This window comes from Quercus lobata, chromosome 9 (genome assembly GCF_001633185.2).
Source record: "Quercus lobata isolate SW786 chromosome 9, ValleyOak3.0 Primary Assembly, whole genome shotgun sequence".
Lineage (NCBI taxonomy): Eukaryota > Viridiplantae > Streptophyta > Magnoliopsida > Fagales > Fagaceae > Quercus > Quercus lobata.
Genome location: NC_044912.1, coordinates 15231100 through 15255729, shown reverse-complemented (window position 1 = coordinate 15255729; position 24630 = coordinate 15231100). Strand labels below are relative to the sequence as shown.

The 24630-nt window shown below is 34.8% G+C and overlaps 1 protein-coding gene across 1 annotated transcript; it reads left to right on the top strand.

Moving 5' to 3' along the window:
• The first annotated feature begins 3037 nt into the window (after nucleotides 1-3037).
• On the top strand, nucleotides 3038-10418 carry LOC115959044 (MADS-box protein AGL42-like). Its single transcript, XM_031077335.1, has 3 exons — nucleotides 3038-3691; nucleotides 3806-3993; nucleotides 10110-10418. The coding sequence occupies exons 2-3, from the start codon at nucleotides 3812-3814 to the stop codon at nucleotides 10222-10224; spliced, it is 297 nt and encodes a 98-aa protein (XP_030933195.1). The 5' UTR covers nucleotides 3038-3691; nucleotides 3806-3811; the 3' UTR covers nucleotides 10225-10418.
• The last annotated feature ends 14212 nt before the right edge of the window (nucleotides 10419-24630 follow it).

Genomic DNA, 24630 nt, shown 5'->3' with positions numbered 1-24630 from the left:
TTACTTTTTGTAATTTTTTTATAAAAAATCTCAAAAATAGAAATAGTCTCCCACACAAATTATTTTATTTTATTTTTTTAGTATTTTGAAAAGTATTTTTAAAAGTGGGAGCCAAACATATTTAATGTAAAAATTATTATCTGAAAACTAGTATTAATTTCAATTTTTCATAATGTTTTTGAAAACAAAAACAAAATTCTCTTACCAATCGGGCCCTAAATTGAATTGATTTTTTTTTTTTAATTGTAGGAAGGATAGGCCTAGAAATGTATATTGGGCATTAGGCCTTGTTCAAGAACACTTAGTTATCTGAGGACAAGGGAACATTGATATGGAGGTACGAGCTAGTGAATGGAGGAAGGTGGTTGGCCATAAGGGTTCAGGAAGATGGTCCGAGAACAAATAAATCCTTGGCCTAATAGAGCAGAGGTCAGAAAGGCTGATGTGACATCAATGGCAACACTCAAGGCAGTTCTAATGGGAAGGACGAGCATCAGGAAGGAATAAAATAAAGGGGAAGGTAAGAAATATCCAAGGGAAAGTTGCTATCGCTGTATTAAATACTCTGTAGCTAACTTTCTAACTGCATTGATGTGGAAGTGATACTTGAACAGAGATGTTCAGCCTTACAACTGCCACTAAAAGCTTCAGGAAGGTGCTGATGGGACAAGGAGAAGAGTTGGCCATTTGATCTACACGTGGAAGGTTGAGATAGAATAAGGGAGGGTAATATTAAGGAGAGAAATCCCATTACAAGGGGGGGGGGGGAATCGGAGAATTGAGGAAAAAACGCTGTAACAACAAGAACTAGACTTGTAATCAAATCCAAAAGAAATATATACAAGAACTAATCTCCTTGGATTGTGCCGATGATGATTTTCTTTGGGTAAAACTAGTTTTTCTTTGCTTTCTCGTCATCTGGATCCACTATGATTGTTATCCAACTTATTAGAGCTCAGTTTTCTAACTCACTTTCTACAAAGTCATTGTATTGGACTCTTTAGGCCTAGATCCTATTATCTTTTGGGTTTAGGAACCAAATTGTGTCCTTACAATTATTATTATTATTATTATTATTTTGTTATTGTACGACACGGGACTCCCAGACCCATCTGGGCCTTAGGCTTTGAACTCCAACTTTACAGTACAACCCATGGGCCCAACCTTCTTGTCCAAAACTGGGCTCTAAGTCTGCTGAGGCCATGGGCCCAGGCCTCATGACACTACGCCCGGCCCAAAACCCATTGAGCGAGCCATTATAATATATGTTCATTGTAGTTCATAGCCTGGGAGTTGCCCGGCAAAGTACACCTCAGACGAGAGCATGATTGCTTGGGAGCGCTGTATCCCGGTTACCCGGTATTGCTTTGGGAAGTATTGTTGCTGAACATCCCATCTGAAGTGGGGAGCCAGTTCCAATGCCACTCTCACCACATCCCACTCCCAACTAAACATCCACTTAGAAATAATAACATTGGACCTCCTCTACCACTAACCACAAGAGTAATCATAACTCACTACTAATTATTAGGCTATAAATATAAGAAGTTAAATAGGGAAATGGTTGTTGAAAGGTTCACAAAGAAACAGAGGGGAGAAAGAGCGAGAGTGTACCAGGCTAGCATAGTAATAATAGGAAGAGAAGGGGTAAGATAATTTAGAGGGGAAGGCAGTTCCATTGGGTCTCTGTATAATGAATTACCCAGAGTAGAAAATCCAAAGCCCATATCACAAGTAGATTGTGAGCTCAAGAGAGGGTTGGTCCATTGACCTAACTTTTGGCGCGCACAGTTATAATTATAATTATAATTTAATAAATTTAATAGTTAAATTTACTTGATTTTGAAAATTTGTATACTTTTTATAAAAATGTTTAAAAAAGATACCCCATTTGATGTATTTATTAATTTTGTTAAATTTAAGGAAAAAGAGATTCTATAATAAAATTACTTAATTTTAAAAGTTGAAGAATTAAATTAACACAACTATAGTTGAGGGACTATCTAATAAAAAAAAGGTGGAGGACTAACTTGAAATAATTAATAATTGTGACATCGAGTTTAAATTTTATCTAAATTATATAGTTGAATAGAATACAATCTATTCATGCGGATCTATATTGTACTAAAACAAATCATGTCCATATAAAATATACGGATTTATTGTTCAAATTGTTGCTCAAACACATGGTTTTAAAAACAGGGTCTGACTGATCGGTCCGACAATTTCAACCATGAACAGAGTACCAGTCCGGTCCGGTAAAAATGCCAAAAACTAGTTAAAACCAACTAAAATCAATCAAAAACCGAGATTTAGAGATTAATTCAGTTTTGCCTGGTCTAATTTTTAAAAGCATAGTCAAACATCTCATTTTAATTTAAAAAAGGTGTACCTACACCATAGCTGTCATTATGACTAACATGTACAAATTGACATGAAAATACAACTTGAGCAAATGTGAACGAATGAGGCTATGCAAGTGGAAACTATGCAAAGAGGGTAAATGAAACCTAAGTCAAAATGGTCCCCATCACTACTAGCCCACAAATTAAAATATAAATAAAACCCCAAATCATAGGAAAGAAACCTGGGCTAATGTACCTAAATGGCAAAGAAGAGAAAACTCTTACCTATACACACTTCACCAATTAGAATTCAGAACCATTATTTTGAACCAATCAAAGTCTCTCATCCTAAAACGCACTTCACCTTTCCCGCCACCAACTATATAAAAAATAAATAAAATATTACTAACATTTTATACTTCCCAAGTAGAAACACCTAGAAATTAATTAATTAAAATACAAAAAAAAAACAATTATTAAGGTTATAATAAGCTGCCCCGCCGTACAACGTGAGCACGTGACACTGTTTGATTCCCATTGGTAATGGTTATCAGCACAGCTATTGAGGTGTCACTTTTCTATTGGCTGGCCAAGCACGTTTGTACGATGATGTTGACATTTCGCTTTAACTAAAAAGCTTTCTTTACCTATACCTATAGATATACATGTAGATATATATATATATACATATAGATATTTTCCTTAATTCTTTGGCTTCCTTAATCTTTGCTCAACTTTTTTCTTAATTTTACCAAAACAAGATAAGAGCGAGGAATCAGAATATGTCTATTTTTATTTGTCCATGTTGAAACATTTTTGGCAATAAACTTTAGTTTTATATTCTTTCTCTTTTGGGGTTTTATGCCTTATCTTTGTTTTTGTGGGGGTAAAGAGAAGAACTTAGAAAAGAGAGAGAAAGACAGAAGGTTAATGAATAAGGAAACGGGTTCTGTGGTCTGGGTCTAAAGAGATTGATCCATAGATCCTCTTTGTTGCTACTCTCAGAAGTTAGAATCCTTCTAGGGTTTCTGAAAATTTTCCATTTTTGTTGCCACCTCCACATATGTTGTTGATATAACTGTGTTTTCTTTTCCTAAACTCTCACTGGGTCTCTGTGTTTCCAGCTCGTTCTTTGAAAATTTTCCCTCTTTTCGCTCTAAATCTTTCTGGGTTTTTGTTTTCAACAAAAAATTTCATCAAATTTTGGAACTTTCCATGTTATGGATTTTAAAAATTTTCTTTGAGCATCTGGGTTGTTAATTAGTTTTCTTCGTGAATTTCAACAAACCTGTGTATTTCTTGAGCTGAAGCATATAAGCATTTCTGGGATTTTCCACTCAAACTTGGTGAGATTTTAACTTATTTCATGTTGATCTTTCATTTGTTTTCTTCTCCAAATAGCAATTATGGTTGAGTCAAATTAAAATGAAGCAGTTTTTTAACATTTTGTGATCATTTAGAACATCATGGTGAGAGGGAAGATTCAGATGAGGCGAATCGAGAACGCGACGAGCCGGCAAGTCACTTTCTCAAAGCGTCGAAATGGGTTGCTAAAGAAGGCCTACGAGCTCTCAGTTCTTTGTGATGCTGAAGTTGCTGTGATCATCTTTTCGCAGAAAGGCAGGCTCTATGAGTTTTCAAGCACTGAGTATGTGTTTCTTTCATCACCTAAATAAATTATATAATCATATATTACAATCCTTTTTTTTTATAATGCTTCGAAGCGCTTAGTTTAAGATTTTTGTGCATTAAGAACTGTTTTATGGTTTTGGTATGATTGCGGGAGGTGGCGACAAAAAGGTCTGGGAATTCAGCAAAAACACACTATAGGTCTAGGAAATTGGAGTAGGTTTAGTGTACGAGGAACTTGGTCTTTCAGTTTTTGTTTCATAGTATGATATTGCTCTTTTAGTTCAGCAGTGTTTGTGTTTGTGTCTGAGTCGAATCTAATCTAATCTAATTTTTTGATTAGATTTTACATATATGAAACCTTTTCGGATTTGCTTATTTCTTTTGATTTCGGTACATAGTAAAGTATGAGGGGAAACAACTTTAGTGATTTCCCTTCTGATATCTTACTCTTTTGTATACATTCATCTCTTTGAGTACCTTGAAATTTTCAGAACTATATAAGTTCTTAGTGGCTTTGGTCTCTCCCTCTTTCTTCTTTATTTTCCTTTTCTGATTTTGTGCCTCTTTTCATCGTTACCGAATTTCTTCAAGTGCCTCTTTGAGTTCTCTAATCATAGCCTATTCCCCGTCAATTAGGGTTTGTTATACTTTCATTAGAAATAGGTATAGATAGACAGTTTGATTTTGGAACTTGGGTGCCACCTTTGCCATTGGTCTTTCCGGGTCAACTAGTAATGTTGGCCTTTCCTATTCGACATAAGTTTTTTCCAAGAAAAATGTGTTCCTTTGAAATTTCAACCACACTGAGGTTTTATAGTACTTTTCTCTCTTTTTCCATTTTGATAAGTTGTTGGTTTTATAGTACTTTGTGGTAGACAAGATTTAATGAGGCTTTTTGTTATGTTTGACACTTGTTGGTACTTTGTAAAGGATATTCTATGGGGACTATTGTTTTTCAATTTTTTTTTCTACTTTGTTATGATGTAGAATTTCACTAAAATAGTACCATTTCGACTCACCCCAAACCAAATATATACAACCCCACTTGTCAGATTTGTATGGGCCTACTGTACCTTATGTATCTTGTGCGTGTGTGTGTTCTGGTATTTAAAATCTGGCCACATGCTCATTGTACGTAAGTGGCTAACTAGATATATATCTGCATCAGGCAAGCAGTCCATCAAGTACTTATTCCTCTCACTTCTCTCCGAGTTGGTAGTTTCTAGGTGACGAAAAGATCAAATGAAAAAATAGAAATGAGAGCTGCAATATATAAATATTTAAGGTGTTTGCGTGCACGTGCCCATTCGATCTATTGTTTAAGATGAGTCAAGAACTCAAGATATCATGTGATGAATTGTCCCCATCTAAATCTTTGGGGACCTAAGTTGCTTTGCATTAAAAATTAAAGTTTTTGGGAGTGTGGTATGGTTTGATTTACCCCCCAACTTGAGTGAGTGAAAGAACTAATGGGATTTATTCTGACTCTATTTGACAAGTAGGCTTGAAGTTAAACACCTTGTAGCAGGACTTGGTTAAGTAAACATCAATACTTAACTCTTTTTAAACTCTGAGGATCGCTATATGGGGCTGTAGTAGCACCCTTGAATGTTGTTAATAGTTAGAATCTTGCAACCTAAATCTGGCACCCTTTGGTGCCTCTCTTGTGCTTCCTAGAGATTTGATGACTATTTCTCCATAAAATATAGGATCTACGAATTGCTTAACTCTTTTGGACACCTACTACATATTAGCTGTTATATTTTCTCAATGATTTTTAGTTCAAATGGTAACTCCTCTCAATTTAAGAGTAATAGAGAGTGAGGTCATAATGAGTTTAAGAAATTAAGACCAACCAAGTGTATATGTGACTTGCTAATGAAAAGAAAGCATTGGCTGGTATATTTGTGTGCAAATTTCTTTTTTATAATCACGTTCCATGGTCGATACTATGTCAAGAAAACAAAGTGGCTTCGAATGATTTGGAGTGATATGATCAATTATTTCATATGTGATGAAAGTCAGTAGAGAGGAGTGAGCTGTAGCCAACTTCTACAACACTTGATATAATTGGTCCTAGACAAGTCAACACAGTAGAAGTCCTAGACCGGTCAACATAGGACATAAAATCATATTAATTAGCTTGACTTTCCCAAATAATAATCAAACATTCTTGAGTTTTTAATCCACCAAACACAAGAAGAATGTGTTGTTTTCCCGTGTTTTTAACCCTTGGCTTCCATTTCTTGAGCTCTCTCAAAATATATATAGTCATGTGTCCTAATTCAGTCCCTTCCACGTGAAACTCAAAATTCTAGTTTGATTGAAATTGAACTCTTTGTGTCTAGCGAAACAAATAAATTGAGTATTGCAAACAAATAAGTTGAGTATTGCAATTTGTTGAAATTCTTACCAAACTTGTAGCATGTGGGCTAATAGATGAATGATTCAAAATTCCATTGCTTTAATTTTTAGGCTATTCACAATGTTCACCAAATAAGGATTAATAACCATCAAATTTGCCAATACCTTAAAAATCAAGGTTCTCATTCTTTTTCTTGATTGGCATTGGTAATCAACAAAGAACTTGGGGAAAGAATCAAGACTTTCTACCATAACGAAATTCAATGGCATAAATTCCTTGCAACCATGTGATATTGGAACCTGTATAGGTTTTGGGCTCACCACTAAATTTGATTTAAATGACATCATCCACCAAATTCAGCAATTGCTTCTACGTCCACCAAATTCAGCAAATGCTTTGGTATCTTCCTTGTCCACTCTAATGTCGTCCAAATGTATTCCTTCAGTTCGATTCTTACTCCCTTGGATATTTTCTCTACATTCATTAATAATACCATTGTCTTTGGTTTGTAGTTTGGACTGTTGCTAAATTATCAGATGTTTCATCCCCAATTGCTACGTCTGGTTATAGTGCTCTTATTCTCAACTATACTTGTACTTTTGGTGGATATTGAGGCTTAAGCAATTACTTTATACCGTGCCATGTGTGAAGTTGAGCTTTACATTGTTTTACTCAATACCATTGTGGTTGTTCTCATGGTTTTAAAAACTGGAACAGTCAAAGAAAAAGGGACCGGTTCCTAGTTTTTCCCGGTTCTTGATCAGTTTTCAACGGGTTTGACTGGTTTCTCCCATACTGGTTCCGGTTCCTAATTCAACCGGTTGGTCCAGTCTGAATTTTAAAACAGTGGTTGTTCCCACCTAGCAACTAGCTTCTCTCACCTTTCGTTAGGGGGACTCATGTAATTAAACGATCTGTTGACTTATGAGAATTAATTAAGACATTTGAATCTGGAGATGGTCATTGAGACTAAGCAACTCGACTTTGATGTGAAAATCCGTTTGATTTGCTTTCTCTTGCTCGTGTCTAGAATAGCCATATTATTCATCATTCCTGTATCTCTTGCCTATATTTGCCTTCAGCACTATTTCTTCAGTTCTACTATCTTCTGAAACTGTTGTGTCTATCATAATGTCCAAATCTTTTAGCATGTTCATATTTGTTATCTTGTTCATACCATCTAGTCATCTCTGCAAATTTCTCCGTATCTTCATTGCTGGAGCCTTTTATTTGTTCTCCATTTGGGTGGAGTAATAGGGTGACCGAGAGCTTTGTTGTTGTTGTGAGTCCTATTGTCAATATGATCTTGATTAGGTTTTGAGTGAGTCTAGCAGATCTAGAGGCCGCTTGGATCTCTTATAACCCTTACTAGATTTCAAGTTGGAATATTTATAATTTGAATCTCGAAAGAGTCTCATCAGTGGTCATCGAAATGGTTGTTGCACTCATTATCCATCATGTCAAGCTAGACTAACACATGATAACTACAACTCTTCTACAAACTTAGTCCTACTAGAACTTTAGGCTGCTTGGTAATGAAAGAAAAATTATCAAATATTTTATGAAACTCAACCAAACACTTGATTTTCATTTTATGGGTTGTAAGCCTATATGTACACTTGGTATACATAACCCTTTTGTATATTTCCTTGGTTACACAAAGGACTTCTCCAACATATCTTCATCATCGTTGGAATTCTCATCGTAGATTGTGGTGAATCCAAATCAACAAATGAAACTCTTTTGATGTGGTCACCCGCATCTTCAATGGCAAAATCCTCCTCCACTATGCATAGATTTGGACAACGGTTTTGAGGCTGATTTCCAACAGTTAAGGTGGCAAATTACTCTGAAAGTACATCAAATTTCTCCTCCATCAGTTGAAAGTGCTCCTCTAGTTAGGCATCGCATGCAACCTCAATGTGTTCATACACGTCATCTACAACATCATGCTCTCTCCCATGTGCTCCTCTTCCTGCCATGATAAGACTTGACCTTTCTTTGATACCAACTAATACAGCGTAGTGTGGCCCTACTACCAATTGATGTAGCGTAGTCGTAGCATCTCTTTGATACCAATTGATGCAGTGTAGTGTGCCTCTTATGCTAATTGATGTAGCGTAAACGTGTAAAAGTGGAATCTATAATACATTAACTACAACCCTTCTACATTAATGATTCTATTTCTACGTGTATGTGCTACATCAATTGGTAGCAAGGCCACACTATGCTACATCAAATAAAAACAGATGTGGGATGGTATTGTAGAATGGGTTGTAGCCAACTTCTACAAACTGGGAAATAACCCTAGATTTCACTCGAAAACCTTGAACCAAGAAAAAATATTCACAAATATTTATATTGATAATCTAAATATTTTATAATAAGATTCTAATAATATATCATGGTGAGCAGGCTTTGCATCCTTAATTATATTAGAAATCCTTAACTAATCAACCTAGGAAATGCAATCATATTAATTAATTCAATGTTTTGAATCGTTTGATATCAAAGTCAAATATTTATGAGTCTTAAACTTAAGAAGTACGAATACTTTGAAACCCTTGACATGTCCATTTTGACAAGTGTTCAAAGTCGAACATGATGGGAATACTTTTTGTTTGTTTGTTTAGACCCCTATAAACTCAGATTGTTTAACCTAATTAATTAACCAAGTTGATACTTAGATTTATTATTCAGATCTAGGTTAAATACATACAATCATATCACACAGTGCAGAAAAGTAAAAGAGACAAGCGATATGATTATCCACCAAAATCAATGAAATCAACAGTTTCAAGGTAAAAAACCTGGGGAGAATTTAACCTAATCTATCCTTAAGGCAAACAAATTCACTATGATAGAATGAAAGTTTTACAATAGATTTTCTCCCTAAAATCTAAAGCTACCTTTTGTAGTATTTACTTACACGACCGCGTGCAGTTTCGAATCCACAGACTCTTCTATCTGAATTTGCTAAACACAAACACTCACGTTTGTGAATTTGAGATTCCACTCAAAGGTTTTTGATCACCGTCAGTAGTTGATCTTTATGCAACAACTTGTCTCCACTAGTTCTTGATAGTAGATCTAGCTTCTAGTAGATGCTTATTGAGTTAGAAGGTTACAGAATCCTCACAAATTTTACAGGAATAACTCATTAGACTTCCAAGAACTACTGAAACGTATTTAGGGTTTTCCTTTTATACTAGGTAGTGTAGGACTGAAACCCTAAACGTTTTTGTGGGCTTTGGGCCTAATTTAAAATTTGAAGAATATGACTTTCGATTGGTCGAGCTTCACAGATTCTGAATTCTTCTTTCTACAGCTTGACTGTTCTTAAATTTTGACTTGAACAAACTTGAGCAATGTCTAACACCTAATCTAGACATGTTTTTGTTCTTGGTTTACCAACATACATAAATTTAGAATCTAAACATTTATCCTAAATATTTAAAACTTAACACTTTTGCATGCATATCCTTACTATTTTGGGAGGAAAAAAAAATTATTTTATTGAAAAGGAATTCCGTTAATTTTATGTCTTTAAAGATTTTGATAATTATTTATTTGGAAACTTATAAATAAACATAAAATATGCTTATAAATAAATAAAATATACCTTAATTAATTGTTGTAAGCAAAAACTCTATAATTACTATTGAACATGCATTGGGAGCCTTAAAAAGAATATGTTAAAGGTATTGGGTAACAAACAATTCTTCTATTGCCTAAAACTAACGCCTAAGAGAATCATTGATTTGCAGATCCCATCCAAATATTTTCTTTCGTCTTAAAGAAAAAAAGGGGGGAGAAACTCGAAGAGGATTCTTAATAATAAGCAAGAAAGTTGGAAAGAGCATGATCAAGGCTTTATACTAGCCTGTGTGGTTTTGATGGGATTAGATGGTATAAGTATGTGTTAAATCCCACATTGAACATGTAATAGGTAGATTTTGGTTATATAATCGATTACTTAGGAGTCCGTCCTAATTGTAATTTGGTTATTCATTTTGTGTATAATGTGAATGTGATATAACATCCTAACATTACCGTAGATATTTGGATTTTGTCTACCATCACCTTTGTTATTTGTTTACATATCATTAGATCACACCATTAAAAAAAAGTATATTATTTTAAAAATACGGCATAAATAACAAAAGTGAGAGGAAAAGAAGAAGAAGAAGAAAGTAAATAGACACACTCTATGGTCTATGGTTTTGGGTCTTTTTGGAGTTTCTTGGGTTATGCCACACTCTGTTTTGGGGCTGCTGCAGTGTTGGCAAGGCAGCTTTGGTCGTCATCGAAATGGTTTTATTTGGTCTATCATTCCTCATTGCTTATTGTGGTGCCTTTGGAGGGAGAGGAATAGTAGATGTTTTGAAAATTCTGAGAGATCTATTCCAAACCTCAAGCTTCTCTTTTTTAGAACTTTAAGGGATTGGTTATTTGCTTTGCAAAATAAATCTTTCCCTTCTTTTATTGTTTTCCTAGACTCTTGCAATTTTTGTATTTGATTTCCTTTCCCTTGTTCACTTCCGGTGCACTTGGGTGTTCCTTTTTTATCAATATATCTTATTACTTATCAAAAAAAAAAAAAAAACAGGTAAATTTTGAATTTGAAAGAAAAATTCAGAACTAAAAGAACAATTTTATTTGTTATCTCTTTTATTATATTTAAATTTAGCAGCATACTTGTGTTATTCTAATATAATTTTATAAAAAAATCAAATAAGTAAGCATTTAATATATAGTACCCCCCCGCCCCCAATTTAAGCTATTTTTTCAATTAATATAATTAACAAAGAAGGGAACTTTGTTTAATATATTCTTTATTACTTACATAGCCAAAAATATATAGCAAAATAATGAAAAGAGCATTTAACATATAGTATTTTTTTTCCCCAACTTTGAGCTATGTTTTCAATTAAAATAATTAATAAAGAAGGGATTTTGTTTAGTATATTCTTTTATTACTCACATTATGAAAATTACTTATTGTCTCATATTAGTATAATTTAAAATGATTTTATTTTTATTTACTAATCTTGTTTACATGCATATATATATATATATATATAGACAATAAGATCATTCAAAATACCATAGAAATCTTTAAAATGTTGATATTTAATATGAAAATTCACGTTTAGACCCCTGTAATGGCTTTCTACCATTTATCAATATCAAGTTCTATGTACTAAATTGATTTCAATTACTATATGAATAAAATAGTAAAATCAATCTCAACAAGAACAATCGCACACAGAAGATGAGAAATTATTCGTAAAGTGGAAAAACCTAAGAAGAAAAACACTCCGGAGCCTAGCCTAGCTCATCAAATCTACTATGTAGAAGTTGCGATACAACCAAACTTGCAAGAGCTACAATACATGTAATTTGCCTTGCATATAATCTCCTAGCTCTTGCTCTAATTGATCTTCAAGCCTTTGTCTTCATAATGATTCAAAGCTGTAAGTCGAGACCTGTTGGTTGCCAAACCGATCTCTCGGTTACTTCAAGGTCATTTGAAGATTTTTGATGTCTCTATGAGTTCAAGACTACACTCCAATAACATAAGTGATGATCTTGTACTTGGGGGACAAAATCTCCTCTTAAGGTATAGGGTTGGAAGACAAATCTAGGTATATAGGATTTATCTTTAGGTTCCAGTAGCCGTTTTGCTTCTTTGGAGATTAGGGTTAATAAGCGTTTATATATAAGTAGGGTTTTGGATAGATTTTGTCACAAAACTAACTCTTAAAGCAAATCTCAAATTTTCCCATAATAGGATTTTTGTCGAGACTCTACCTAGAGTTTCTGCCTAGATCTCGCATGACCGGGAATTTCAATATTGCTCAACCAAGATTGAACTTTGCTTGATTAAAACTTACTTTGATGCACAATGAACTGAAGCTCAACTTTAGCCTTCATTACCCATTGTGGCAATACAAAATAAAACCCAATAATTACAAAAAAGATTTGTCTTGGAATTAGCCAACATCTAAAAATCCTAACAAATTCTCCATTGGGCAATTTCATGACAAAAAAACCCTAATACAGATTCGAATACTAAAGCATAAGTTATGAAACACATACCAAACTAACTTATGCTAAACTAGGGAGTAGAGATCGAGTTGATAAACTCTTACAAAGTACTTGTCTTTCCTGAAAACATGGGACAAAAACATTAAACGCATCTAGTATAAAAACAATATCGATCAAGTAAATCACTACATATTAAAAATGAAAACCACAGACGTGGCCATATATATCTATGGTCATCATGCCTGTGATGGGATTGACTATCTGAACATGTAAACAACAATTAACACTTAGTGCAAAGTATCTAGTAATTCAACTGACACCTCCTGGTGTTTCTAACAAAGACATCAGGATTAAAATTTTTTTTTTTTTGATAAGTAATAAGATATATTGATATCAAAAAAGAAACACCCTAGTACACAGGAAGTGAACAAGGGGACAACAAATCAAAAAAAAAAAAAAAATTGCAAGAATCTAGGAAATCAATAAAAGAAGGGAATGATTGGTTTTGCAAAGCAAACAACCAACCCAACAAAGTTCTAAAAAAGAAAAGCTTGAGGTCCAGAATAAATCTCTCAATATCTTCAAAACAACGACTATTTCTCTCCCTCCAAAGACACCACATTAAGCCATAAGGAATGATGGATCATATATAACCATTTCGATGATGACCAAAGCTGCCTTGCCAACACCCTAACAGCCCCAAAACAGTATGCAGCATAACCCAAGATACTCAAAATAAACCCAAAACCATAGACCATAGATCCATAGCAACGGGACAGTGAAGGAAGAGATGGCCAACCGATTCACCGTTACTCTTGCACATGTAGCACCAATCCAAATCCACACCTTCCATTTTTGCAAATTATCAATTGTCAAGCATTTCCCTAAGGTAGCAGACCATACAAAGAAAGCTACTCTAGAGGGAATCTTTTGCTTCCAAATACTTCTCCAAGGAAAACTGAAGATAGTAGGACCAGCTAAAATTCTATAATAATCTTTCACCTAGAACCCCTTATCTTTGCTAGGAATCCAACACATCTTATCCTCACCAAACCCCCTTATTAAAGAACCGTATATGGTTTCTATGAAGCTTGACAAAGCCTCTAATTCCCGAACATGCACACCCATAAAGAAGCTCACATCCCAAAAAAGGACTCCATTGGAGGATTTCAAAAGCTCAGCCACACTAGCCTCCTTATTTCTGCAAAATTTGAATAGGTTAGGGTAGCTAACTGCAAGAGGTGTCTCTCCACACCAATGGTCTTGCCAAAACTTCACCCTGGACCCGTCACCAATATCATATAGAATATGGCGTGAGAAAGAAGACCATCTCTAACTGATACTCTTCCATAAACCAACATCGTAAGGACCATTAACAGATCTGGTACACCATCCCCCCCATAGACATCCATATTTCAACTCTATCACTTGTCTCCAAAGGGCATCCTTCTCAATCCCAAATCTCCATAACCACTTCCCTAGTAGAGCTATATTGAAAAGTCTTATCTTCCTTATCCCTAATCCACCCGAAGAAATAGGAGCGCATACAATAGCCCATTTAACCAAATGAATTTTAGGTTCATCACCAAACCGCCCCATAAGAAATTCCGCTAGAGCTTCTCAATTCAATTAGCCACACTAGCAGGTATAGGAAATAGAGATAGAAAGTAAGTGGGTAAATTAGAAAGGGTGTTTTTGATTAGAGTGACTCTACCTCCTTTTGATAAATACAAGCGTTTCCAACCTACCAATTTCCTTTCCATTTTCTCCAAAATCGGATTCCATATAGTTTTATCCTTGAAATTAGCACCCAAAGGAAGATCCAGATATTTCATTGGCAGAGAGCCTTGCTCGCAGCCAAGGACATTTTGCAATAAGTCAATATTATGCACTACTCCAACCAAAACCAATTTAGACTTGCCCAGATTAATCTTTAGCCTCGACATTGCCTCAAACCACATAAGAATCATACGGAGAATCAAAATCTGGTCTTGATCAACATCACAAAAAATAAGAGTGTCATTCGCAAAAAGGAGAGTAGACACTGCCAAGGATCTTCCCTCCGAGTTACCCACACTAAATCTTGACAAGCGGCCTTCATGAACTGCTTTATCCAACATTCTTCCCAGAGCTTCCATCACCAACACAAACAACAAAAGGAGACAACGTGTCACCTTGTCTCAAACCTCTAGAGCTACCAAAAAACCCATGAGGAGAGCCATTAATCAAGATAGAGAAGCGGACAGTAGATAGGCAAAAGAAAATCCATTGTCTCCACTTGGCTGAGAACCCACTTCTTTCTAACATTTGCAAAAGAAAACTCCAATTTACATGGTCAAAAGCCTTCTCAACATCCAGTTTACAAATCAGCCTCAGCACCCCAAACTTCAATCTATTGTCAAGACATTCATTAGCAATAAGAACATGGTCAAGGATCTGTCTATCCCTCACAAAAGCAATCTGAGATGTTGAGATTATATCCCCCATAACTATGCGAAGTCGGTTAGCCAAGACTTTAACAATAATTTTATAGACCCCCCCAACAAGACTAATGGGCTGGAAATCCCTAATCTCCTTTGAAACACATCAGGATTAAAATATTAGAAAGGACAAGTAAGTCAAAGGGTCTCTTAGGGTTCATATGACAATAGCCATGACAATCATGAAATGCTTTAGCAGTGTTGGCATTTCTAAATCTATTCTCATCAAAATGGGAGGTCGTTGCCAATTTTCCATAGAAATTTTAGGAACGTAACCAAATACTTAAAAATATTTTCACTTGAAATTATTTTACGATCAAAAAATATTTTTCTGTCAAACCAAACATGCCTTATTTCATTATTTTTGTTTTGTTATCGTGAGTTAGGGGTGTCCATACCTAACTGGAGATTGACGGATTGATGAAACTGCCCAATGTCTACCCGTAGCCCGCTCGATCCAATGCTCCAGTTAGTCAGTTGTGGTTCTCGCCTCCAAGAACCAACGTTAGCAAGTCAAGTAATGGGTTTCCTTCTCCAAAACCTGAGCCACCCGACTTGGCTGACAATATACAAGAGCTTTGGCTAGATCTTGCCAAATCAAGATTTGATATGGTGAGATCTAGCTAGATTCAGTCAAATCCCAGTCAAATTTTGGTGACTTTTTGCCTAAATTGGGCGAGTTTTAGCTGAATCTGGCGACCTCCACCGATGAGTGAACCAAGCGACATTCACTTGAGCGCAAAACTGACTCAAGTTGTTGATATTGACTGGTAATTGTGGGTCTCTTTGCCTACCAACCGATGTGAGCGGGTTGGGTTCGAGTTGAGTCCAAAACCGAACCGACCCAACCTGTGAACATGCCTATCGTGAGTGTTCAAAGCACTTCAAGTATATGACTTTTCATCATTTGGTTTCTTGATAGTGAACAAACTTTAATTTACTATATGAATGAAAAATTTTGAATATTTTTTTTTGTCTGAACAAAATTTTTGATTGCCCTAATAAATTCAAAACTTGTAGATTTTGTCAAGAGTATTATAGTTGAATTGACACTTCTTGGTATTTCTAATAGTGACATCCAAGATTCAAATCTCGTCTCCCCATTATAACTATCAAATTTATTTATTTTTTTAAAAAAGTTTTCAATAAAATTATACTTATCTATAAAAAAAAAAAAAAATTGACAAGCTATTCCATCCTGCATTTCACATTCGTTTTTACTTATTATGGATGATGCGAGTGCTCAACCACAGTAATTTTGGATTAACTATAAATCAAATGGTTCGCTAACTTTTCAGGTCGTTAGTCATTATTGGTATAAATTGCAGATTTTTACCTTTTGCCTTTTCGTTTAAAAAACAAAAATTGGAACAGTCATTCATAAATTTTTTTTTTTTTTTGATAAGTAATAAAGATTCATTGATATTAAAAAGAGAGAGACACCCAAGTACACAGGGAGTATACAGGGGTGAACATATCAAAAACAAACATTACAAAAATCAAGTAAATCCAAAATAGACGAAAAAGGATGGTTTCTCCACACAGAGAACTAGTCCAATAAAGTTCTAAAAAATAGAAGCTTGAGGTCAGACATGGAACGCTCACTGTCTTCAAAACACCTACTATTTCTCTCATTTCAAATATATCACATCAAACAATGAGGAACAACCATCCATATATCTCCATTGCGATGGCGACCAAATTGACCTTGCTAGTAAGTAAATAGCTCAACAACAGACATTGGCATAACCCAATAAACTCCAAATAAACCAAACACCATATCCCACAACTCCAAAGCAACCAGACAATGAAGGAATAGATGGTCAACAGTTTCACAATTACACTTGCACATGTAACACCAATCCAAAATGCAAACCTTTCTTTTCCTTAAATTGTCAATTGTTAGACATTTCCCCAAGGCAACAGTCCATACAAAGAAAGCCACTCTAGAGGGAATCTTCTGCTTCCAAATGCTTTTCCAAGGGAAAAATTGCTCGCTATGGCCAACTAGAAGATGGTAGTATGCACTAACTGTGAACCCCTTACTCTTACAAGGCGGCCAACATCTCTTATCCTCCCAAATCCCCCTTACAAGAGTTCAATAAATGGTATTGATGCAGCTCCTGAAAGCTTCCAATTCCCTATTATGCACATCCCTACAAAAATGTATCTCCCAATGGAGGACTCCATTGGTGTACCTCATAAGATCCGCCACACTTGCCTCTTTTCTACGATAAATCCTAAATAATTCAAGATAGCAGTCAACGAGAGAAGAAGATCCACACCAACTATCTAGCCAAAATTGCACTTTTGATCCATCTCCAATTTCATACAGAATAAACCGAGATAAAGAGTGCCACCCCCTTCTAATATTTTTCCACAAACTGACTCCATGTGGAGCAAAGGAAGAGCTAGAACACTAACCACCCCAATCACAACCATACTTCACCTCAATCACTTGACGCCATAGAGCATCCCTTTCTTGCCCAAATCTCCATAACCACTTCCCTAAAAAAGCTACATTGAAAGTTCTCAAGTTCCTAATCCCCAGCCCACCTGAAGCAAGCGGAGTACACACCGTAGACCAATCAACCAGATGAAATTGGGCTCATCTCCTAGGCCACCCCACAGAAAGTCCCGCTGAAGTCTAGCAATTTGGTTGGCCACTGAAGCAAGAATAGGGAATAAAGAAAGAAAGTAGGAAGATTTGAGAGAGTGTTTTTAATTAAAGTGACTCTACCTCCCTTGGATAAATATAATTTTTTCCAACTTGCTAATTTTATTTCCATCTTCTCTAGAATTGGGGAACAGTCATTCATAAATCATCGGAATATATGTAACGCAGATATGTAGAGGAGGGGATATCCAATCATCAAATAATGATCTCAATTCTCAAGAACAGATTTTCAATTAAAATATTTTCATCAGTCTTAGCTATAGGGTCCACACAAGAACAAAGTGTGTTGCATTTGAAGCTATGCTACTCTGGTGTTTGTTTCCAAATATTCTACATGAAACTTACTTATTTTGTTTTGTCCTGTAAGCTTCTCATCATTTGTCTTAACAAATAGAGCTTATAAGAGCATCAGCATTATCTGTTGCAAAAAAAAAAAAAATAAATAAATAAGTAGCTATTTTCACACATCAAATCTTACTTTTACTACTTTAATATAACATTAATTTGATAAGAGCCTAAACTAGTATTTATAAACTTCATAGTTTTCAGCTTACTCTGAGCTATCTGATTTCATGTCAAAATTTTATATTATATTTATCGGTAGGTCTACTTTTTAATTTGGTCATCAAAATAATAGGCTGTGAAACAAAAACATCTCCATAGTTCCTTTCAGTATTCTCTAGTTTTCTTCATATTCTGATAAACACTCCCCATATATTGGGGTATAGACATCGATTATAAGTGGAGATTGGAGAATATGTAAACTTTCTAGTATCATAATAAACTATCACTTATTCTAAATAATAATAATAATAATAATTCTAACCTACACCACATATATGTAGATTACATTTGTTTAATTTAGGCCTTGTACAGGTTTCAAAAAAAAAATTTAGGCCTTGTACCCAAGATATCAACCTCTACAGTTCTTGCAGTCTGCAGTCTAAACTTTATGTTAATATTGTGGCTAGTAAGATGAAAGAAAAGAAAGTTATGCTCTCTCTCTCTCTCTCTCTCTCTCTCTCTCTCTCTATACTAATTTATGGAATTTCACACGTATTTTAAGAACTCACCTTGATTCTTGAGTCCATTTCCTTTCAGTTTCTTACCTTTTTCTTCTTTAATAATTCAAACCTGTTAATTAAAATTTTCCCTGGAATTCTCTACTTGGTTTTTTATTCTTTTACATATTCAAGAGGCTTTGCACTCTAATGAATGGAAAGGAAATGGTCTAATTGAAGACATTTTTGACTTTTGGTTGAGATCATAAAATTCTACCACATAAGATTTCAAGACCTTACAATTTTACAATTCATTATATATATATATAATGAATATTAAATTATATTCTATATTTAATCCTTCATTAAAAAAATTTTGCATTATATTTTCTTTAAAATAGGAGAATAGATAGTTTCATATAGAAAAACAATCATAATAAATACCTATTAATAACAACTGTAATTAACAACTTTCATACTCGAATAAAAATTAACAAAGAGAAAAATCATATTTTGTTGTACTTTTTCATGCATTGTATAGGATACTAACTAGTCAAATATAGAACGAAGTCCCTTTTTTAATGAGAATATAATACGTGATGGTTAAGATTTTCAATTGTATGTAAAAGGAATTAAGAGTCCAAGTGTTTTCTTATTTACCATAGGTTGAAAAAGGGGAATTGTGATTATACTAAATTTTTTTTTTTTTTGAAATGTCCTATTTTAAACACATCAGACCTGATTTTGCGTCAAATGATAGCAAGTCCATCCAAATATATATATATATATATATATATTTTTTTTTTTTTCTGTCCTGTCATAAATCATTTATTTTTGGATAAATTACTTTTTAAAGTTTTGGGTATTGTATTTCATTTAAATCTTAAACTTTTAAAATGTTTTATTTAAATCTCAAAGTTTTTAAAAACATTTTTTTCAAACCTTATAATTTTTTTTAATATGATAATTTGATAATGGGGAAAAGGGATATTTGAATCCTGGATGTCTTTTTTGAAAATACCAAGAGATGCCAACTAGTTGAGCTACAAAGCTCTTAGCATAGATAAGTTTATTTAAATCTTAGAGTTTTGGATAAGTCTCATTTAAACCAGTTAGTCATGTAATGTTTAATCGTGTTAACTGTCAACATAAAAAAAATGTGATAGAAGGTTTAAATGAAACATTTTGAAATTTTAAGGTTTAAATGAACCCGACCAAAAATTTTAAGATTTAAAAAGTAGTGTAAACTTATTTTTTTTTCCTTCCTTCTTAGTATGTGATGATACGCGTAAGGTTCATGCAGATTTCTATTTCCTTTTACAAAACAGTGAGAGCTTGAGGTATTTTCATTTGATTTGATTTCTTGCCGTTCTTCTTGTTTATGCTCATACTTATGCATATGCATCTACTACTTTACCATGTAAAGTACTTGTTGTGAAAGACTTATAATTTTCCCCTTATCTGTTACTATTATTATTATTATTAAATTTCGTATTATTATTACATTTTAAGTATGTGGTGAAAGTGTTAAAAATTGTTCAGAGCCAATGCAAAGGAAAAACTAGATCAAAAAGCCCTAGTTTAGGGCAAGTGCCGATCAACATTCAGGGGAGGCCAATCGGCATTTGCTTTTGCATTTCAAGTGCGGATGGGCACTCACATTTGGTTGCTTTTGAATTTGTGAGGCATCTCCCACTAATTCCCATAAACAAGATTCAACTCGTAGGTATCCGCTCTGTTTGACATGACTTTAGGGGATGCACATGATTAGGATTGTTATGAGTTTAAGCTATGGGCAAAACAGTAATATTATTGTACTCTTTTATATATAAATAATATTTTATGTATTAGGGTTGATTTATCAAACCCTAAACACTTTCACCTTTGTCAATATGGTATCAGAGCACCCAACCTAACACTGCCGTTAACCCTCTGACAGCCACCCATCACTATCGTTGCCGCCACCGAAAACCATAATAGTTGCCTCCAATTACCTCGCTAGCTCTCCGGTGACCTCACTAACTCTTCGACAGGACTGATGATCTTTGACGACATTGATATAGTGGCTGGAGGAGCTGCCCAATGCTAATGATTCTCTCTCGGGTCTCGCGACACTAGATCAACGTCGCTTGACTGTGAGAGAGGCATGGTTTTACTTGCCCTCCTCCGGTGAACCTTCCTAAATTTGCTAAGTGGAGAGCATAGATGCACATATTAGGAGTTGCTTGTGGAATAGCATGGAATCTAAGATCAGTCGTAGTTTAGTTTTCTTACCAACCGCTAAACTTGTTTGGAAACAGGCCAAGGAACTTTACTCTGGTGTTAACAATTTAAAGCGGTTTTATGATCTTCATCAAAATTATTTCTCCTTAAGTTTGAGTGATTTGTCTTTGGAGGACTATTATAACAAATTTAAGGGTGTATGTAAAGAACTCAATATTTATCTTCCCATCTCCTTTGATGTTAATACTATGAAGAAACAACGAGATTATATGCATGTTGCTTGCTTCCTCTCTAGATTGCCTAAAAGTTTGAATCCGGTAAAATCACAAATTTTAGCTAGTCCAGACCTCCCTTCATTGAGTGAAGTTTTTGGTAGACTTCAACAGGCTGCATTATCTGACTCTAGTATTGCCCTTTTCTCTTCTTCTAGTACTGATGCATTACCTTTTGGTGATAAATTTGCCTTTGCCACTTATATGGGGAGTAATAGATGTGGTCCTAAAAGTCAAGGTCGTGAGGGTTGAGGTCGTGGAGGTCGTGACTACGGGGGCCGTGGTAGTGAACAAGGGGGTCGTGGTAGAGGACATGATCTTCGTAAGTGCACTTATTGTCATGGTGAGAATCATACAGTAGACTTTTGTTGAGAGTTGTATAGTAAACCCTCGGCTCACCAAGCTAGTTTTCAAGTTGAAGAACCGCATTCACAGTCACTTCCACCAACATCCAGAGTGGTCTCTATTCCTGAGGAAGAGGATAATCGCCTCCTGTCTCTGCATTCCAACTCTGTTGGGTCTAATTCTACAGCTACTTTGGCTCAACAAGGTACTTCCACCGCTTTTCTTGCCACTTAGGAGGGTCATTGACTCAGGTGCTACTGATCATATGATAGGTACCTCAGGCTTACTCTCTAACCTTGAGCAATCTAGTAGTCTTCGCAATGTTACATTGGCAGATGGCTCAGCCACTACAGTTTTTGGTTTGGGCATTGCCAATCTTAATCCTAATCTTTTGTCAATTAGTAAGCTTACTAAACTTTTGAATTGCGCTACCATTTTTTTATCCACTCCTTGTATCTTTCAGGATCTTAAGATGGGAAAGATAATTGGTGGAAGGCATGAAGCCAGTGGATTTTATTACTTGGATTAGCGTGGTTCTTCCAGTTTAGTGGCTTCTCATTTGTCTATCTCACCTCTTCAACATTATTGTCGCCTTTGTGATGCATCTCTCTAGAATTTGAAGTTGTTAGTCCTGTCGTGTCATCAAATTGAGTCCTGACAATGTGAAACATGTTAGTTAGGTAAACACCATAGGGTGCCTTTTGCTTCTAGGTGTGAGTCATATTAGTAGTCATTTTCATTTAGTTCATTATGATATTTGGGGTCCAATAAACACTCTCATTGTTGGGATTTAGATATTGTCACTTTTGTTGATGATTACTCTAGAGTCACCTATCTTTATCTTATGAAAGAAAGGTCCAAATTGTACTCAATTTTCAAATAATTTTATATGGAAATAAAGACTCAGTTTAATGCTTCACATCGTATTTTTCGATCTTGTTGGGAAATTTAGACCCTGGTTGATAGAATTAACAATTTTTAAACCCAAGTTGTTAATTAGATTTATTATGAATAAAACTTGTTAAAACAAATAAACATCAGTATAATGTCAAAATTATGCAACGGAAAAATAAATAAGACAAGATATGATGATCCAGGAAAACCAATGAAACAAACTAGTTTCACAGTAAAAACACTTGGGGGGAAAACTTCCCGAAAAGCAATTCATTATAGTAAAATGAAGTTTCAGATCTAGTACAAAACCTTTGTCCCTAGATTCTACAATTCTCGTAGATAAACTCACAGCAGAAACCTTCTACCGCTTCAGAACCTCTGAACTCTTCAATATATGAACGCCACCCTTTTTGCATGGATCCCAGTACGTGACTAACACACCAACTAGAAAAGGTTGTTGACGCAAAGTTCTTCACTTCATCACCAATGAAGATCAAGAAGCACTTGGTTACAAAACCCTAAGTCGCAAAGACGTAGTAGCTTCTTTCAGAGAGAATAAGGCATTGGTCACCTTTTGCATATGTTCTCCCTGTATTCTCTTATATGACGGCCTCTAAAATAAGCCTTATATATGTCTAGGGTTGTAAGAAAAGAAACCCTACACATGCATGTCAGCATGGGCTGAAAATCAGATATGGAAATCTAAATTTTGTAATTCTCGATCGATCGAGGAGGTGTCGAGAAGGTGTCTAGGGGATAGAAATTTGCTTGATCGATCGACCTAGCTATCGAGAGGTGTCGAGATTGCGATAAGAAGCAACTGAAGAGCTCGACAAATAAGCCAAGTGTCAAGAGGTGTCGAGAAGCTATCGAGTTTTAAAATTCAGCACTTTCTCACTTGATTCTTGGACAGACTTGCATGACTTTACCACTTGAACTTAAAACAAGGTTTCTTGAAGTATTAAACATATCTTAGATCTATCCAAATACAAGTAAAGTGCATTTTGTCAAAAGATTAGCCAAATAGTGACATATGTTCCTAACAAGTGAATTACATATGTCCTAACAATCTCCCCCTTTGGCAATCCGTGACAAAACCACAACAAACAAATGAACATATGAAAGAAGTCATAAATCACTCAACTCATATTCACTTGTTGAATACAATAAAATCTATCATAGCACAAACTCTTCAAAAACTTTGCAAGAAGAGAGTTTATGACAAGTAGACTTTGACAACCTGTATTTCTGAAACACTTTAAACAAATCACATTAAGGCATCTTTGTGTGAAACAGAAATAATAGATTGCATACAAGTATAAGAAGCATGTGTAAAAAAAAAAAAAAAAAAAAAAGACACATGTATGGGTAGGTGAACGAAAAACATACATCAACATATAAAGAAGAAAAAGTACAATGTATGTAAACATGGTCACAAGACCAATGTACTAGAAGAAGGAGGTAAGCACTTCCCCTAACAAGATGAAACACATCTCCTCCTAACAGAGGCATGTATTTCTCCTCCTAACATGTAGAATCTAAAAAAACCCACAAAGTCTCCACAATGTCTCCTCCTTTTTGTCATGATTGACAAAGAGTACAAGAAGCTAGAAAGCTTCACCCGAGAGACATAAAAATGATCATGGATGATCAATGGGGCACAAGAAATCCATATAAATGCATGAATGTAATGAAACAAGATGTTATGGATAACAAGATAATAGAAGAATGCAAAACATGTGAAAAACAAATCACTTAACAAGAAAAAAGTTATGCACATAGATCCCAAAACACACATATACACTAAACAAATCTAACCAATTTTATATTTCAAAAATAAGTTAAGACAGTTTAGCGAGCATACATTAACACATGTAAACCTTGTGATGACCAAATCACATTGTACATGCATATGTATCAAGAGTAGCAAAGAATATTGCGTGTTGTGTGTGAAAAACATTACAAGATTGCATAAGTGTCAACTAGTTATGACGATTTGAGATATGAGAAAATTACTTTAACTCACACACAATCATAACTGTTTGATAGGGACTATCACTTTCAAGGTATATCCTATAACTCTCATATCTCCTAGAATACACGCTTGTAATCATTTATAAAGCATTTTGATTTTTTTATTTTTTATTTTTCTTTGCATATTTTTCTTTTTAAGCAAATCATGCATGAGCATATAAAAGATAGAAAAGAAATACCCAATTATGTTAAGCATTTAACATTCCAATTTTGCTATGCCGAAGCACACAAATGTCATTGAGATCACACTTTTGCTATGCTGAAGCATACAAATGTCATTTCATAATTGGCGGGTAACAGTGGTGAGATGG